At 39.3% G+C, this 19,547-nt stretch overlaps 1 protein-coding gene across 1 annotated transcript in view; it reads left to right on the plus strand.

The window, feature by feature from the left end:
* The window catches only part of TMPRSS2 (transmembrane serine protease 2), a 32,105-nt gene extending 12,773 nt beyond the window's left edge, over positions 1–19,332 (plus strand). The window contains exons 5-14 of the mRNA XM_044442153.1: positions 145–264; positions 1,560–1,689; positions 2,764–2,874; positions 3,788–3,831; positions 4,365–4,536; positions 5,390–5,565; positions 7,548–7,643; positions 9,028–9,170; positions 9,891–10,043; positions 17,839–19,332. Coding sequence (XP_044298088.1) covers positions 145–264; positions 1,560–1,689; positions 2,764–2,874; positions 3,788–3,831; positions 4,365–4,536; positions 5,390–5,565; positions 7,548–7,643; positions 9,028–9,170; positions 9,891–10,043; positions 17,839–17,850 — 1,157 coding nt within the window. The 3' untranslated portion in view covers positions 17,851–19,332. The remainder of the gene's footprint in view (positions 1–144; positions 265–1,559; positions 1,690–2,763; positions 2,875–3,787; positions 3,832–4,364; positions 4,537–5,389; positions 5,566–7,547; positions 7,644–9,027; positions 9,171–9,890; positions 10,044–17,838) is intronic.
* Positions 19,333–19,547: the final 215 nt, after the last annotated feature.

The raw sequence follows: 19,547 nt of genomic DNA on the forward strand, positions 1-19,547 counted from the left end.
TTCTCACTGTTTATATGATGGCACTGAAGATAAAGCATTAAGCATGATTTTGACCTGCCTAGAATTACTCTGTCTTTTAATACAGTCTAGTAGTTTCCATTGGATAATCTCACTGGATTCCCATATATCTGTATGTCTTTGCAGTAATAAACACTTGCTTTGGCTCCAAGATACCATGCGGTACTACAGGAATATGTGTGACGCCATCTCAGTGGTGTGATGGAGTTAGTGATTGCCCTAATGGTGAAGATGAAACTCGTTGTGGTCAGTATATTCAATGATTATTTATCTACATGGGAAGATTGCCTCCATTTCTCCCACTTCCACCACCACCTTAAGTGTAGCTGATCATTACTTTATTTAATATACAGTAGAATCCTCTACTGTAGCTGCTGGAATCTTGAAAGATTCTGTGCACTGGAGCCTGTCCAACTTTTCAGCCCCTGATTTCACAACCCTGCTGCTTGTCCCCTGCTGCGAAGCAGTGATAGGAATATGCCAGAATGCATGGAATGTTAAGACCTTGTTGGTCTGCTCCTTGTGCTCCTGGGTGCAGGATTTACTTGGTAAGGGGCAAACACTGCAAAGCCATGCCCTAGTGGCAGGGATTAGAATGCTGCTTTACTGCTAGGAGAAACCCTTTCTTTGTTTGTTTTTAGTTTCAGACAATTGCAGAAATTCTGGACAATGGTATGACTGTGATCCATTGCAGCAGCAGTTAAGCCTTCGATACCATAAGGGCTAAAAGATTCAGTGTAACTAGGGTTGTGCAAGGAATTTGGTTGGGGTGGGAATCCATTGGATTCCCTGGGCTCAGCTGACGGGACTCTGGTCCACTTTGCAACAGCCCTGAACCTGAGTTTTTGGTGAGTGCTCCCAGCATTTACAGGGCACTCACCGGGGATGAAGCCTCATGCAACTGCTGCGCAAGCAGTGCTCCTCTCCGGCATCAGGTGCTGCTGCCATTTGGCTGAATGCCCCCAGTGCTGAAGAAGGCTGGTCAGAAGGGGCCCACCCACCCAACCACTAGCAGCATCTCTCCCACAGCAAATGCAGCCACTGTTCACCTGATGCCAAAGAAGGCAACCAGTTGCACAGTCAGGTGTTTGCAGACTTCCTCTCTGCTCAGCTCACTTTGGAAGGCTGGGCTGAGCACAAGAGGAAGCCCGGAAATGCCTGGAGATCTGAATCTGATGGGGTTCATCCAAACACCCAACCAAATCTCGGTGTAGTTACAGGCATCCACAGAGAGACCTTTGTGATGTCCCCAGTACTGTCAACAGTGTCTTGGTATTTTCCCTCCTGTTCTCTGGCAGCACTTGGCTTCATTTTTGCAAAGATGAACAAGGAAGTTCCATCAACTTCCTCCTTTCTGAAGAAGAAGCTATGAAATGCAAGAGGGTGGATTTTACAGGCGGATGCAAGCTTCTTAACATTTGAAACATGCCTGAAAACTGCTGTGTGCTCTTATAAAAGTCATAGACAGAAAACTTCAATGTCATTGATACATTGTCATTTCTGTTATTGACATTTCTTCAATGTCATTTCTGTTATTGTAGTTAGACTTTATGGACCAGAATTTCTCCTGGAAGTCTATTCATATAAAAGCAAGGATTGGTACCCAGTATGCTATGATAATTGGAATGATAAACATGGGAAAACCGCCTGTGAAGACATGGGATATAACTCGTAAGTACAGTACTTCATAGTTTAATGCTATTTTCACTTCAAAATAGCATTCTTTTGCTTCATTGGGCCTTGATTGAATACTGCCTGTACAGTAGCATAAGTTGATTTTTTTTCATTCTTTTACAATAATTTACTCAGGGTGACTTGTTAATATATTTGCCAGTATCTCTCAGTAGGGAATATGTTGTGGGATGCATCTATTGCTAAAAGTGGCTTAATTAAGCAGTTTAAAAATTAAGATACCATGAAAGGCATCTGTTTAACTCCTCCATAACACATTGCATTGTTTAGAGAAAAAAGTGGAACTTTTTCCAAGAAATGAAATGAAGAGGTATCATACTTGAGTGCAGATGAAACCTTAAGCATCTGAAAATTTGTGCATCAGGATAGTAAGGATGATTTTAGCAACTATGTCATCCCTAATGTTCTGTTGAGACTGAAAGACAGGAATATCTTAAATGCAGCATTTGAATAAAATGCGCTGTTCTATTAACAAATCTAAGCCAAAGATTATGAACATTATCTAGTGTTGCAACTTACTAATGTGTTGGCCAGATAATCTGTCACCAGTGTAGTGCAAAATTGCATCATGGAACAGAATTGAGTGAAGTACAAAATTGTTGATTTTGTTTTATGATGTTAAATCCAAATGCTGGAAATAGAGAATGATACAGCACTTGTATATAGCACTTTTTCAAAGGCTGTGGCTTCCATGATAATGCAAAAATACAGGGAATATTGTAGCACTTTAAGGGCTAACATATTAATATGGCATAAACTTTTGTGGACACTCTTATTAACTGAAAGGTTATAGCATAATACATAGGTTAGTCTTTAAGATGTTGCAGGACTTTTTGCTGCAACAGATTATAGGACTTTCCCTTTGAAAATAATGATGCAATACATCGTCTTGCACAGAAGATGCTGCTTAGTAGTCACTAAAGTTGAGAAGGAGGTAAATGGTGGTTTTATAAATCTATTTTCTGGCTAAAACACTGTGGGGAGGGGGATGTTTGTTTTGTTCTGCTGCAATTTGGCTCCATGTGTTCAACTGTTCATTTTCATCTCTGGCAGGAACACGTATGTTGACAGCCTGGAGGTGCCACTCATGGCTGGATCTAGGAACGTTATGAGGCTGAATACAAGTGCAGGGGATATAGACTTGTATAAGAAATTATACAACAGGTGACTCATCTCTACTTTTTGTCTACTTTCATGGTGTTTGGCTCCAAAAACCATTATAAGGCATAAGGCTAACTCAAATAGCAGCAAGTTAATGATTGATAATGCTGCTACTCTTCCTCTTCCTTAAAAGGGGTTTTTTAGCCTTTACTTAAGGTAACTAAATATAATTCCATTAGAATAGATTTTTAGGACATTACATGTTTATGCTTCTGTGGAATTCTGTTTTGTGCCCATGGAAACAAATGTCTCTAGTTCAGGAAGGTGGTCCAATATGTCTCCAGTGGAACTTCAGCATAGGTCAAGCTCAAATACAGCTCCTTGTGCAGCCTAGTTTAAAATGTGGCTCTTGGAATGAAGGAAACAAATCTGCAACAGCTCCGTGTTGTAGCCAGGGATTGTTCTCCAAGGCATGGCACATTTTCTAAGTACTTGATCTATACCCAGTGACTGTAGGAATAATTAACAGCCCTTCTTTTGTTAATGTTCAGTAGTGGAGGAAAAGCTTTAGATTCCCATCATAAAGCCCACACAATACTGACTGTTCTGGAAGGATATTGGAGAACAGATATCCAGAATAAGGAGCTCTAGAACTCCTGAGTGAGAGGGAGATACGTTCTTCTGCAGGTGACGAATGTCCCTTTTTACACTTGAGCATAGTAATGTGGGAGACCTTCCGCATGATTTGATTCCACATTGCAGGGATGGGCATGAGAATCATGCCATCCCATGAGTGGGCCATTGGTACTCTGTTAGGGAATTGCAAAATTTCCAATTGGTGGGAAGGGCCTGCCAGATCCTTACTCAGATGCTTTTGTAACACAGGACTGTACGCTGCTGCAGTGGTTTCCACTCTGCTGAGTGTTCACATGAAAGCGCATTCCATAAAGCCTCATTGTGCCTCTTTGTGTTTCAGCTACTCATGTCCATCAGGAAGTGCGGTATCTCTGCGATGCATAAGTAAGTGTTGTGATACTATACTCCTGTTCTCACATAATGAACAGTCATCTGAGTGGGCTGGTGTAAATTGGTGCCCTGCAATTTGAATACAGGAAAATAGCCAGCTACTTTTAGCCTCATTCATTTGGAGATTCTGGACTCCATTCCTATAGTCACAATATAAAATAATGATTACCTTGCATGAAAATGAATGTCTTCTCTTCTGGTAAACTCTCCTTAAATGAGATGACCCACTTTTCTAATACACTGAGATCAAATGTGACTGCACTGAAGTTGACTAGGAGCTGTGTGGCTTTGATTTGCATATTTATTTATTATATTAATAAAGCCTGTATTTTTTTCTTTCAAAGAATTCAAGGCAGCTTACATAATTCTCTCCCATATCATGTAGCATATGCTGCCCATAGCTCCTAAAAGGAAAGGCAGGATGCAAATATTGTTAACATTTTTTTTCAGAAGTTAGTAACAGAAATGACTGGTTAAAATGTCTTCTGGCTTAATTGTTAATAATTTCCTTAATCATGTTTTGTAAGACTGTGGCAGGTCGAGTAAACGGAAGGCTCGGAACAGGATTGTGGGTGGAAATATCACCTTTTTAGGAGACTGGCCATGGCAAGTCAGCCTTCATATCAAAAGCACCCACCTATGCGGAGGGTCCATTATCACTCCTGAATGGATTGTAACAGCAGCTCACTGTGTGGAAGGGTAAGTCCTGAGCAGTTACTGTCAAGATGTCTTCCTAATATTTCATTAGTTTTCTACAAAAAACTAACTTTTGGGATGCTGTACTGACTCTGAGTGATGGCATTAGCTACCATTATGCTCTTCATATTTGACCAGTGGTGGGCAAGATAGGGCCCCCAGATGCCTGGCCTGGCCTGGCCTCGCCTTGCCACTCTTACTGACAGCTGGGATTGCCTTGAAAGAGGTTTCTCTTGGTGCTGGGACCTCACTCTACCATTTACTGGGTTATCTGTCCTTTGCTATGCTTCCCATGGCAGCCATTTTGTGGCAGTATTCAAGATATTTTTACCACATTGCCAACTGTTGTGAACTGTCCAGAGCGCTTCAGCTATTGGGCAGTGTAGAAATATAACTAGGAAGTACTATGTCCACAGCTCCAAACGGTTGGCTACCCCTGGTTTTGACAGAAGGAGATTTACATAGTATGCATGGTTTGCTTAGTTTTTGTTTTACTGATATAGTGTGAAGAATGACAGGATCATAACTGACTGGTGCATCATATAGAATTCTTCATCGTTTGGTCAAATGTTCTCCCTTCCCTTCCCTTCCCTTCCCTTCCCTTCCCTTCCCTTCCCTTCCCTTCCCTTCCCTTCCCTTCCCTTCCATGTTGCTGCTGCTTGTTTTTGGGGAATCCTAACAAATACAGCCACTATCCCAGAAGGTTTGTTTGCATGTACTTCCTCTGCTACCTGTACAGGGTTCAAGTTAGCTGCTTTCTTGATAATAGATCTTGTCTATAACAGATCCTGTTGATTCTGCGGTAACAAAAGTTGTTCTGAACAAAGGGCTACTCCTCTTCCGTTCTGTTCTGCAGGGCATATTCTCAGGCACACTACTGGAAGGTTTATGCTGGAATTCTGACACAGCCGGAAATGATTTCTTCAAAGGGACACAGTGTAGCCAGAATAATTTCTCATCCAAACTATGATCCAGCTACTAAAAATAATGATGTCGCCCTTATGAAGTTACAGTCTCCTCTTCTTTTTAATGGTACGCATTTGTTTACTTGTTTATAAATGCATGGCTTGCCTTAGAATGGATAAGCTCAGTGCAGGTTGCAAACAAACAACAGTGTATACAACAACAATAGGATATGATACTTATGAAAAGAGTCACAATAGGCAACAATAGCTTCCCATTAAGGAATCCACTTGGAGGTAGGGTTACTTCCTGATTCATTTAATCTGTATTTCTAATAGATGAGCACAAATAGATAAAAGTCCCTGTTGTGTGTCTGTTATAAGTGTGAAAACATCTGAACGTGTCTGTTCCATCTGCCAGCCATATAATAACCAGAGGGTGTGTGTATGCGTGTATCCCACTTTCTGCCTTCAAGGAACTCAAGGTGGCTTACATAATTCTCCTCTTCCTCTCAATCTTATCTTCACAACAACAACCCTGTGAGGTAGGTTATGCTGAGAGTGGGTGACAACAAAGTCACCCAGTTGGCTCCATGGCTGAGCAGTGACTAGAACCCAGATCGTCTGAGTCCCAGTCCCACACTCTTAACCACTGCATCACACTGTTTTGCATGGTAGCCTAGAAGTTTGGAAATGTTAGCTAGCCTTGCATTGATCAAAGGTCAACTTTCAATTTCTGAAATGTGAATGGATATAGGAATCCCTCATGCTACAAAGGATCTCAGTGCAGTGACATATGAATGCTCAAACCAGCACCAGGAGTGTGTGGGGAAAGGAAAAGAGCAGGTTCAGGTTGCGCTTCAAACAGGTCCTGTTCTGGGCTTCAGTCTGGAGAAACATACACAAGATTGTGCTTTGTATCTGATAACACCGTGCTCTCTAGGACCTTCATCAGCTTCCAGGAGCAGGGTCAGGTAAAGCTTGGCTCTCAGACAGAATCAACTTCTAATGCAGGCTTTTTAGAGTCTGGCACTGTCTTGAACTAATTTCTAATGATGAAAAGTACATTCCTTCAGTCATTTGATTTTAAGTAGTGTACTAAAATATGACATATTTTCCTCTGAGGAAGATGACCAGTTAAAAGGCCTGGGTAATCTTACAGACTGCTACTTTGAATGACCAACTATGGAACAGCCTTCCAAAAGTTGTTCACTTGGTGCCATCATTATAAGCGTTTTGGTACCAGGAGCAATCGTATTCTCCAAACATTTTAATAATTGATTTTATACTGCTCAGTTTTAAGGCATATAGTTTTATAGTGTTTTTTTATTTAATATGTTATATTAATCTATTTATATCTGACCCCTCCGCTTCATATTGTATATTTTATTGTATCCTGTTACTGTTTCTTTTTATTATAGCTTTATATGCTTTTACTATATGTTGTTTTTATTGTTTCTTTGTAATCTGCTTAGAGAGTTCTTGGGACCAATTAGCTGCAAAATATAAGTGGAATAAACAAACTTGAGGGCTATCTTTCGCTTTGGTTTCTTTCTTTCTTTCTTTCTTTCTTTCTTTCTTTCTTTCTTTCTTTCTTTCTTCATTATTTCAATTCATGTGCCGCTACAACAGCCCATTCCTGGACAGCACTTCCTGCTGGAACAGTTGTATGTATTCCATAAGTCTTTTTGTGCAAGGTCACATAGGGTTTGTTGAACATGTGTCCCCTTGTTTAGTAAGCATTCTAAATCCACTTGGAAACGTTGTAGCCTCTGCTAAATACTGTTGAAATGAAAGTGCCTGGTAGACCACACAAAGTAAATGCTTGCACACACCTGGCAGTGCGGTGCCTGAGTTGTTCCATTTCCCCCACCCGCTCTCCATACTCTGGCTGGGTGTGGGGTGCTGGAGAAGTCCTGTTTGCAGTGAGGGGATTTAGTGACGACTGCGTTGTGTATCTGGTGCATAAATGTTTCCTTTGGTTATTCTATGAGAAACAGAGGTGCTAGAAATGATCCCTCAGCTGTCCCTGAAAACCTTTTATATTTGTAGTAGTGAGGAAGCTGTTCTGGGAACACAGTTATTGATTAACAGTCTATTCTTGCTTCACAGAATTTATAAGACCAGTTTGTTTGCCCAACCCTGGAATGATGTTCCAGCCTGAGCAGTGGAGTTGGATAACCGGATGGGGAGCCAGACGCCAAGGAGGTAAAATTGGTTACAGGCAAAATCTGGACTTTGCTTTATTTAATGATGCATCTGATGAATGAAAAGATTGTATGTAGTAGGTACCTAGTGGAAAATGCTTTTGTGCAGCTTTGGGATTGCTGCTGAATATTGAAAACAGCACATTTTGTTGCAGTGAGTGTCAAAATTTGGCTCAGGGTATCTTGTACTGCAATAAGATGACTATTAGCGAATTATGATCTTTCCCAATTCCAGCCAGTAAAAAAAAACAAAACAAAAAACCCAAAGACATTAAAAATGAGGATACATACATACAGTGGGAACGGAAAAGTACTTTTCAGTGTGGCATAAGAGCTACAGTGTTGAACTGGGACAAGGGAGATCCAGGTTGCAGACACCACTCGGCCATGAAGCTCACTTGGTGAGTTTGGGCCCGTCATTGACCATCTCACAGGATCACATATAGAGAGAGAAGGAAGAGGATTGTGTAAATTGCACTGGATCCCTTTCAGAAAGAAGGATGGGATATTAATATGCCAAAAATTGAACAAAATAGGAGAATGAGCTGTGTTCACTTCTTGCAGCAAAAACTATGCATTTATTTATTTATTTAAAACATTTTCATCCTGCCTTATATCAAGAATGATCTCTAGACAGCTAGCAGAGGGCAAGAACAATAACAGCACTTATATAAAATATAGTTTCCAATATATAAAAATGCACAGTAAAAAACCATTCAACCATTAAAATATTGGGTGTATTAAAAGGTTTTGGCCTGGCACTGAAATGAATAAATCAGCAGTGCCAGGTACATATCTCTGAAAAGCAGGTTCCATAGCCGGGGGGCTACCACAGAGAAGGTCCTACCCTGGGTAGCCACTCTTCTAGCCTCTTTCAAGGAGGGCTCCAGGAAAAGGACCTCACTGGAAGAACTTAGAGTTCAGGGGTAAATGGAAAGAGATGTTCCTACTGATATCCATACCCTAACAGTTGAGGGCAGTGATGGTGAACCTTTTAGAGACCGAGTGCCCAAACTGCAACCCAAAACCCACTTATTTATGGCAAAGTGCCAGCACTGCAATAAAACCTGAAAACTGAGGTTTTAGTTTGGGCATCCAGCAGTGCCTGCTGCCCCCAAAGTGGTACAATGATAACCCACTCTCAACTGTTGACCATGGGTTGTTTTGTTGTCTGAACCTGTTTTGTATGTTGCTTGTGTGATGTTTCCTGTTTTCCACAAGAAGTTCAACAGGTGAGGAAGATTAGTGACACCTTCTACTGTTGCATTTTACAATTTCTCAAAGCTTTTGCATGGGTGTTTAAATATTGTGGATGACACTTGTAGTGGCTAGTGTATGAGCGGCTCTAAATGTCTCATTGTTTGTGCCTTTTCCATCAACATCAGGTAACACTTCAAAAGAGCTGAATGAAGCAATAGTACATCTGATACCATCAAATATATGTAATAACAGATTTATTTATAATGGAGCCATCTTGCCTACTATGATTTGTGCTGGCTACCTAAGAGGAGGCGTGGATTCTTGTCAGGTAATGCCACTTGGATTCTGGAGGGCAGTGGGGGCTGCCATCCATTGTGGTTGGCGGGCATCCATAGCAAGTGGAACCAGGGATAATAGGCCGAGGTGGCAGCAACAGGCGGAACCAGAGGCCAGAACAGGCTGGCACATGCATTACTAGCCGAGACTCATCTGAGTTAGGTGCAGCTTTTTAAAGTTTCTTTTAACATAAAAACGAACAAACATGCTTCTGGTGTTGGGGGGTACTCTGAAGCTGGGAGCAGGGTTTGAGAAGGCTGACGTGAGAAAATGAGGTGTGCTTGTAATTTCCTGCGGTTTTCCTCTTCTTGCCTGATTGCCAGAAAAACAGTAGAACAATGTGGGAAATAGGCCTTTCCCCCCTGTTCCTGCTGCCCTCAGGAAATAAGGCATTCAGTATATCTTCCAGCAACAATTGACTCTTCACTCTCTGCCTCCTTTGCAATTGCTCCTTTATCCTCATGGTGGCAGCCATGAATGAGATGAAGCAAAGGAATTGCTCTGCCAGCACCGTCAAGATTGGCTGTGCCGTCTGTTGGAATCCATTTGTTCTAAGCTGAGGTGGCAGCCTCTCATTGCCCCATGCCTGCTTTCTCTGTGATGCATTTTCATTGGTTGAGATGCAATACCTGAAATGTTTGTGTATTTTCCCATGCAATGTAAACTGTGATACAACTGCAACAATAATTGTTTCTGCTTTGTTTTTGTTTAGGGGGACAGTGGTGGTCCATTGGTCACTTTGAAAAACACCGTGTGGTGGTTAGTAGGTGACACAAGTTGGGGAACAGGCTGCGCTAGTCAACTTAAACCTGGAGTTTATGGTAACATGACTGTGTTCACGGACTGGATTTACCGAAATATGCAGGTAATTTTCTTTCGAGTATTTTTTGACAGCACTTTCTAAACTTGGGTCAATGGTTCATGGTAAAATATAATAAATGTTCTGAGAAAAGTAAAATGGCCAGCGCACTTGTGGGAGACGGAGGAGAAGTCCTCCTTGGCCTTACCGTGTGCCATGTAAGTTGCTGCTGGGTGATAGATGAGCAAAGCAGGGGTTGCAGACCCAGCTGCCACAAGAGACTGGTCTGCCTGTGAGGCCAGAGGAGAATATATGCACAGGGTGGTGGGACTGCTTATATGCAGCCTATGCTTCATTACAGCTTATGCATCAAATTATCTTGGCTGCTCTGGAAATCAAGTAGTGGTCTAATAATAATAATAATAATAATAATAATAATAATAATAATATTAGGAAAGAGCATGGAAAAGGAATAGAAGTCTTGCTCCAATTCACTTCCTCACTGCTTTGTGGGTTAGCTGAGGCACCAATGCTATGCTTGCTCCCAGTGCCTTCTGTAGCCTTCTCCACACAATGCATTCTGCAGAGCTGGGCTTTTGCCAGCGGTTCCCACGCCTAGTTTTCTCTTCCTGATGCCTTCCTAGTATCTTTTTCTTTGTTGGAAAAGAGCTGGAGAATGTGTCATTTACTAAAACATGTTGGAATGTCTAAATATTAATGGTACCTTTCCTTTTCCTAATGAGTAAATAATAGGTAATAGATGCAGCACCTGTGGCACGGAATATGCCGATGCAGCTGCGGTATGGGGAGCTAAGAGAAAGTTGGCAGGGGCAGCCAGTTCCCACTCCCAAGCAAGTTCTGGCCATGGGAGGCAGGCACGTGCATTGGGAGCCTTGGCCATCCTCTTCATCCCTGGAATCCAGTTTGTCCACTTCTGTCACACCTGGAACCTGAAGTGTGATGTTGTTTAATTTAATTGCTCATGTTAAGTTAAATGTGTGGCAGCTGTTTTACACAGTGAACACACAGACCCAGTTCTTGTGCAACAATTCCTTTCTGTTTGGGGAAGGAATTCAAAGATGTCGATAGTCACACCCATCACTGCTGCTTTTCATTACCTACAGGTCATTGTGTCCTGAGAATTCATACATAGTTCTATCAAACCAAAACCTTCCCCAGTCTGATGATCTCTGAATGTGCTGCTTTGCAACTCCCATCATCAGGTTGGGATAAAGTTGGTCTATATTATTTTCATAGAATCCTAGAATAGTAGAGTTGGAAGGGGCCATGAAGGCCATGGAGTCCAACCCCCTGCTGTTGCAGGATTATGTATCGAGGTATGAAAAAAGGTAGGCAAAGAAGCCCCGATCCTTCTGTGGTATATGGACACTACTTGATTCAGCCTCTGATTTTCCTCTTTAAAATTTTTAAACTAAGACTAAAAAAAAAAAAAAAAAAATCAAACATCACAAACATTAACACTGGATTCACTGGGTCATCCTCCTACTACATATTTTTTAACATTCTAATAACAAATTCCAGTTAGTTTATCATAGTTTGAAAAACATCTCTAAATTTATGCCAAGTCCTGTTTCTCCAGCCAATTATAAAAAGAGTCCCAAGTTCAATAGAAATCAGTATCCTCTTTCTCCTTCAACGATAAAGTCTGTCTATCCATTTCTGCACAGTCCAAGATCTTTCTTAGAATCAATCCATTGGTGGGCAGCTCCTCACTTTTCCAATATTGAGCAAATGCAATCCTCGCTGCTGTAATTAGATGCAACATCAAATAGATTTCCTGTCTGTTAACATCTTCCAGTATAATGCCTAACAAGAAAACTTCGGGTTTAAAAGCAAAGGGTTTTTGTAATATTTCCTCCATCCATCTATGTATTTTAATCCAGTACTTTTTTGCGTTGTCACAGGTCCACCACATATGATAAAAAGTACCCACTTTATGTTTACATTTTCAACATCTATTTGACATATTTGGAAACATCTTAGCTAGTTGACTTGGTGACAAATACCATCTATAGAACATTTTATATAAGTTTTCTTTATACAAAGTTGCTAAAGTTACTTTAATGTTTCTTTCCCATAGTTTTTGCCACTTTTCTAGTTCAACATTAAATCCAAAGTTTTGTGCCCATATTATCATAGTTTCCTTAACCTGATCTCCTTCCGTTTTCCTGTCAAGTAAAAAATCATATAGTCTTTTAATAATTTTCTCATCTGTTTTAAGCATCACTTGATCAAATTCTGTTAAGGTCTCTATAGAACCCCCATGTTTTACGATCCTTAGCATATCTTGATTGCATCTGCACCTTATACCACCAGGAAATATTAAGTCCCTGTTCTTGTATTTCTTGCTCCAGTTTCAGGCCACCATCCTTATCCAGGATATCGCCATATCTTATGATCTTTTCAAAGTTCAATACATTTGGATATACAAAAGCTTCTGTAGGTGAAAGCCGTCTTGGTAACTTATTATACAGTTTTAGCTTTAGTTTTTCCCACACTGACATTAAAGATCTTCTAATAAAATGACTCAGGAAGGGACCCATGTGACTTAGCTTTTTCATACCACATATAAGCATGCCATCCCATCTGCATCATGGCCTTCAAGATACAAAATTCTCTTATTTTGCAACGTTACCCATTCTTTTAGCCAAGTTAAAACAGACGCTTGATAATACAACATCAAATCAGGAAGACCAAAACCTCCATTTCTTTTAGCTTCCTGAAGCATTTTTAATTTAATCCTTGTTTTTTTTTCTTCAGATAAACCTCGAGATATGAAAGTTTAAGTCATCAAAGAATTTTTTATCAATTTTTATGGGAATCATTTGAAACAATAGAAATGCATAGCATAGAAATGTTATAATAATAATAAAAAAAAACCAAAAACAAAAGTTTAGGTAATATATTCATTTTGACAAGAGCTATTCTTCCAATCAAAGAAAATTGTAAATTGGTCCATTTTTCCAAAAAGCCTTTAATATCCTTCAATAATTTATCATAATTGTCTTCTTTCAAGGTAGTACATTTAGCTGTAAGATAGATTCCCAAGTATTTAACCTTTTTAACAATCTGCAAGTCTACTTGTTCCTGGAGTCTTTCTTTTTGTTCTCACGTAAGGTTTTTGACTAACAATTTTGTTTTTTCTCTATTTATTTTCATTCCCGTAACTTCACCATATTCTTCAATCCATTGTAGAAGTTTGGGCATTGTTGAAAAAGGTTCCGCCATTATAAAAACCAGATCATCCGCAAATGCTTGCAATTTATAACTTCCATCCCTAATTCTAGTTCCTTTGATACCCTCGTCATCCCTAACACATCTATTCAGTACCTCTAAAGTCATAATGAACAAGAAGGGTGACAGAGGACATCCTTGTCTTGTGCCCTTTTGAATCTCTATAGGGTTTGAAAGTTCTCCATTAATTAAGATCCTGGCCGATTGCTTTTGGTAAATACTTGATATCGCATTCATAAATCTTTCACCAAAGTCCATTTGAATCATCTGTTGTTTCATAAACTGCCAATTAACATTATCAAAGGCTTTTTGGATGTCTAAAAACAATAAGGCCATTGGTATTTCAGTATGTATCTCATAATATTCTAAAATATCCAAGATAGTTCTCAGGTTATTCTTCATTTGTCTTTTTGGCAAAAAGCCATTCTGGTCTGGATGGATAAAGTCTATTAATAACTTCTTTAATCTTTCTGCGAGTATGGAAGCAAACATTTTGTAATCCACATTTAATAGTGATATAGGTCAGTAATTTTGAATCTGTGCTACATCCATATCTTCTTTCGGTATTAATGTGATATTTGCCTCGATCCAAGTAGTCGGTATCATAGTATTTAACAATGCTTCATTACATATGTCTTTTAAGAGTGTAGCAAATATTGCTTCGAAAGATTTGTAAAACTCGGCTCGTAGTCCATGCGGGCCAGGAGTTTTGTCATTCTTTTGTCGCTTGATTGCTTCTATTACTTCCATGATCGTGACTTCTTGGTTTAATAATTTTTGATATTTCTCTGGTAGTTTTGGTAACTTTCCCTTTTGAATATATTCTTTAACTTTCTCGATTGAAATCTCCTCCTTCTGATAAAGCTTTGTAAAAAAGTCTTCCTCTGTTTTCTTGATTTGTGCACCCTGTGAATGTAGCTGTCCTTCTCTGTCTTTCAATTTCACGATCAATCTCTTCTCTTTTTCTTTCTTAACTTTATGTGCTAACTATCTCCCTGGTTTATTAGCATTTTCAAAGAAATTCTGTTTGGTCAATTTCATTTGTTTAGTAAGCTCATTTGTATCCAAAAGGTTTAACTTATGCCTTAAAATATACAGCTGAGACTTAAGACTTTGTTTTGATGGGTCCTCCTACAGCATTTCATCAATTCCTCTACTATCAGAGCTCGCTCTTGTTTTTTCTTTTTATTTATTTGTGCTGAGTATGGTGTTATCACTCCTCTAACATAGGCTTTGGCTGTATCCCAGACATTCTGTAAAGAAGTTTCTTCTGGTTTATTGATTTGAAAAAATACTTGCATTTCCTTATTCATCTTTTCTGTGAATTTTTTATCTTTTAACAATGCTTTATCTAGGCTCCATCTGGGCGCCCTTACAGTTCCTTTTAGTGATAAGAATACTGGGTTGTGATCTGCCCAGACATTTGTCTCTATTTCAGCTTCTATCAGATCTGGTACTAAGTCTGGAGTTATCCAAACCATATCAATTCTAGACCACGACCTGTCTATTTGAGTAAAAAGAGTATTTGGCGGAAGATACATTTTTGTGCCTCCAAGCGCCTGTCAGTCTAAATTCCTCAATCACGTTAGAGCAGGACTTTGGGAGTATCCTCCTACCCTTTTTTCCTTTACTAACATTCTTATAATCTATTTGTTTATCCACAATTGCGTTAAAATCTCCCATTAGACACATCGGCTGGAAATCCACTTGTAGAAGTAACGTGTAATCTTTGGTAAAAAGTCTCCTGATGATCATTTGGTACATATATTGCCACTAAAAGTACTTTTTTCCATTTAATTGTAATTTCAACCATCAGAATTCTACCTTCCTCATCAGCAAGAATAAATTTAGGTTCCAGTTTTTCCTTAACATAGAGTGCTAGACCTCTTTTCTTTTGAGAATTAGAAGATACAAACAATTTTCCCAGTTTTAAACATTCCAAAAGTTTAACACTTTGCTTCTTAATATGTGTTTCTTGTAAACAAATTATATCTAATTTTCATTTTTGAAGTTGGGCGAAAACCCTTCTTCTCTTAGCGGGTCCAGTCAGTCCATTAACATTTAAGGAGAGGAACTCAATTCTCCCTTCTCTTTTTGTAGCCATATTTAAGAAAAATTATATAAATATATATGCATATATGTACATATACATATCTACTTATTTTTCGCCTTTACAGCTCTACCCTTTCTCTTCTCCTTTGAGTCCAAAATTTGTGCTTCTTGCTGTGGGTCGAGATTCGTTACTTCTCCTTCTTCCGAATGATACTGTTACTTCCATGGCTTCAGTACTTTTTCCTTCTTCTTTTGCAATGCCGGGTTCTTCCTCTTCGAGCATCGATCTAAATTTTTCATAGAATTCTTGGGCTTTGAGAATTGAGTCTAATCTATATCTTACAGAGTTCCAAGTGAAAAATATTCCTTCTGGTATTAACCACTTGAAAGCAATCTCTTTCTTAATCAATTTCGTGGTAAGAAATAAGTATTTCTTTCTCCCATCTCTAAATCTCCATGGTATTTATTTCAGAACCTTCACTTCTTGATGATCATCTCTCTTTAATGGTTTCTCACGTGTATCCCTCAAAACATTGTCTCTTATAGACCTTAGAGAAAATTTGACATGAACTTCTCTCGGGAGTTTGTTTCTTCTAGTATAGCTTGAATTGACCCTATATATCAGGTCGATCCCCAATTCCATGGCTTCATTACCTACACCTAAGAGGTCTGCCAGCATATTGGTCATCAATTCCTGCAAGTTCTCACTTTCTTCTCTAATATATTCTGAAATCTTAAGTAATAAGTTGCTTTTTCCATCTCTAATACGGTCACGGCATCCCATGTTGACTTACATGTTTGTTTGATTATCTGTGTTTCTTTATCCACCATTTCTAGCTTTCCCTGTGTTTGCTGTAATTTTTGTGTATTCTGTTCAGCTTTGAATCGAACATCAGAAAGCTGAGTTGTTATCTCCTTAACAGAGTTATCCAATTTATCCCATCGCTCTTTCTGTTCACTTGACATACTCTCCAGCCGTGTTACCATCGCTTCTTGAGAAGCTTGCATTCTCTCTTGGGATGCTTGCAAAGCTGTTAAGGCCGTCTGTATTGCCAAAGTCATTGTTTGCAATTCCCTTAAGCTTTTTGCCATCTCTTCTATCTTAGGTTGGTAAGTTGGGCTCTGAGTCGCTGAACAGGGAGCTGAGGAAGAGGTCTGTGTTTTCCTCATGATGAAAGTTATTCACCAAAAAGGAGGGGGAAAAAAAACAGAAAGGAGAGGTGAAGTTGAAAGAAAGAAGAACTAAAGGAAAAAAGGGGGAGAAAAAAAAAGAGCTTGCAGTAATTCCAATATCCACCAGGTGTCAGCAGAAAATCGTTGGGGGGGGGAAAGAGAGAAAGCTTGCAGTAATTCCAATGTCCACCGGAGTCAGCAGAAAATTGTTGGGGTGGGGGGAAGCTTGCAATAATTCAAATGTCCACCGAGTGTCAGCAGATCACAGTCTTCTAATTAGCCTGGCAGGAATATTTTGGCAGTCATCCAATTTTTCTGGCAAAAGTCCCAGAAAGTGAATAGATGGCCAAGAACACAAAAAGTAACTTTCAACAAGTTATATTTTGGTATAGCTTAATTCCGTAACTGTTACTTTAGTTTTCGCCCTTGAGGAGGTTTAAGAGACACGATTTCAGCTTTTACACAAGCCTTAAGTCCTCTCCCCGTAATGTTAGATGGCTGCGGGGCGGGGGGGAAGCTTCCTCCCTCCCTCAAAGGGACTTACTTTCTTTGTTCTCATACCAATTAGTAACAAGTACAGCTTTTCCACAAATAGCCTTCTAAGAAAGGAAAGCAATGCTCACCCAAGGATGATCATAAAATAGAGAAAAACGCTACATAATACAAAAGTTTCTTGGCAGATATCTAGATATCCTTGGCAGGAGTCCAGTATAGAGAAAGATTTTCTATCAATCAATTCCACCTTAATTGCTTATTTTTTTATTTTTTTTGCCCTGGAGAGATTAGAAAAAGAAAGCCTTTGCTTGACTTACAAACAGCCCCGTCTCTCTCCTTCATCTCAGTTGCCGCTTGCAGTTCTGTGAAAGGAGGGCTTCCCTTTTTCCCCCCCTTATATCAATTAGCAAAAAAACCCAGCGTTCCCACAGGTAATAATGTAAAAAAAACAGAAAATAAATGTGTCCCAGTAAATCCAATGAGAAATTCCTAAACTAAACTTCTGGTATGTCGGAGACTAATGGGAGGCTAATCTCCTCCCTGTGTTGTCCAGCTGAAAATGCCTGGTTCTCCCCCAGTAGGCATGGAATTGCTGTTCCACACCACCTGGGAGATTTCCAGCACTTATCTTCTGCCCCGACAGGGCTTAGATTGGGCTCACGGCCCACCACTGGACATTTACCAGCGTGATAATGATGGAGGGTCGTTAATCACATCTGCCTTGTCTCGATGCCATTACCGGAAGTCCCCCTCTGATTTTCCTCTTGAGTGTGTTACCAATCTTGAAATAGTTGTTCACTAATACTATAAATGCGGTCAGTAAAAACCCACATATTCAGGACTTTTGGGCAGGGGTGCTGACATGTTGTGCATGTTTTTCTGACAGGCAAACAGATGATGACGACTCCACTCTGCCACATCTTCTCCCCGTGGAATGACTGCTGCCCCAGTGATGCATTGGATTGCTTCTTTCAGTGGTGGATCAAAAAGCCTTTCTTGTCCTTCCCAATTTTTATATTAAGTGTCTTTTAAAAATGACTTTTAGGTCCTCAACACTTCATACAGTGACTATAACCTGACTGTTTGCAAATGCTTGGTGCCATTGCAAGCACAATTAGTCTACCAAGCATAAATTAGGTTTTGCAAAAGTCTGTATTTTGTGATGGCAACAGTCGGGTGGCCAGCATTTCCTTTCACCAACTACTTGCTGAAGATTCCTTTATTTCTGAGGATTCACAGCTATTTTTATTTTATTTTTAAGTTATAACCAAATTTGTAAATTGCTGTTTCTATTTTGGAATACAAGCACAACATCTCGTTACTTAAAGTGTTGTTCAGTATATAGTGTTTTCTTAGTGATTAGTATAGCAGTGAAGTGAATATTTGGGCTGCTGGCTAGCCCAGATTTTCAAGACTCGGGGAAAACTCGGGACTTGAAATACTACATGAAAGGAGACATTCTTCTAAAATGTCACTGACAGATGAAAAATACATCTTATATATTCAGGTACCCATAATTCTTTATACTTTTTGCTGGTATTATTAATTCTGAAATCAAGTATATATCCAATTTCAGTTGAATGTTTCCCTTTCTCCATTATGCATGTATAATCAAGATTAGCTGATTTCAGAAAACTATTGGACTTCCATTTTTTAAAGAGAATACTCCAGGGTCATATATCTGATGGAGGAAGAATGAAGTAGCTAGCATTTTGAAGTCACATAAGAGTTCTGGATTGGCAGCTAGACATGTAGCAGATGCATCTTGAGTTGCTGAAGCCAGAAGCGGTGACTAACAAATAGTTCAACATTTTCTGTCTCTTTTCTAAGCAAAGAATAAATATCTTGTGAAGCTGCGCTGTGCACAGTTCACTCTTGTCAACTCCAGATACTAAGTTTATGAAAAAAGGAAAGAAGAAAGCAACATTAATTACTTAATCTTATGACTACCTCATTTTGTAAAACACTGACAAAATTGAATGTGTTAAGCAGACAAATCTTTCCAGTTAATGCATTCTTGTAAGATTTATGAAGATGTTACTGTGCCTAGGTATGTTACTCTGTAGAAAGACTAGATCATAAACATAATGGCATTGATTTCCCCCCTTCCCCTTTGATTTGAATGGACTGACATAATATTGCTGCTATTGAAATTCACTTTTTAAAAATGTGCCTGATTGTGAAGAAACTTTCACATCAGGTTTCTGAGATACAATAGGTTATGTAATAAAGTGCCATTATTCAAAATAAATCCTGCAGAATTGTTAACTATCCATCATTACAGTTTTAGGTAGGAAATGGGGTTTTTTAGTTTCAGAAATACAATGTGTATTTTGTACTCAAGTGACAAGGAATAAACTTTTTATAGTCTTTCTGTGTCTGGCTAAAAATTCTGTGATTCTAGGAAAGTGTTAATTTTTGTTAAAGGCTACTAAGGATTCAAGGCCTGTAAGAGAGGCCTCTCTGCGCTCCCCAGAGAGGTCCGCCTGGTGCCGTCGTTATTTGTTTTTCGGCGCCAGGCCAAGACCTTTTTATTTAAACAATATTTTAATAATTGTTAATATTTATTGATTTTTAATTTTTAGCCAGGATGAA

Source organism: Varanus komodoensis, unplaced genomic scaffold (assembly GCF_004798865.1).
Source record: "Varanus komodoensis strain SLA01 unplaced genomic scaffold, ASM479886v1 scaffold4, whole genome shotgun sequence".
NCBI classification, from domain to species: domain Eukaryota; kingdom Metazoa; phylum Chordata; class Lepidosauria; order Squamata; family Varanidae; genus Varanus; species Varanus komodoensis.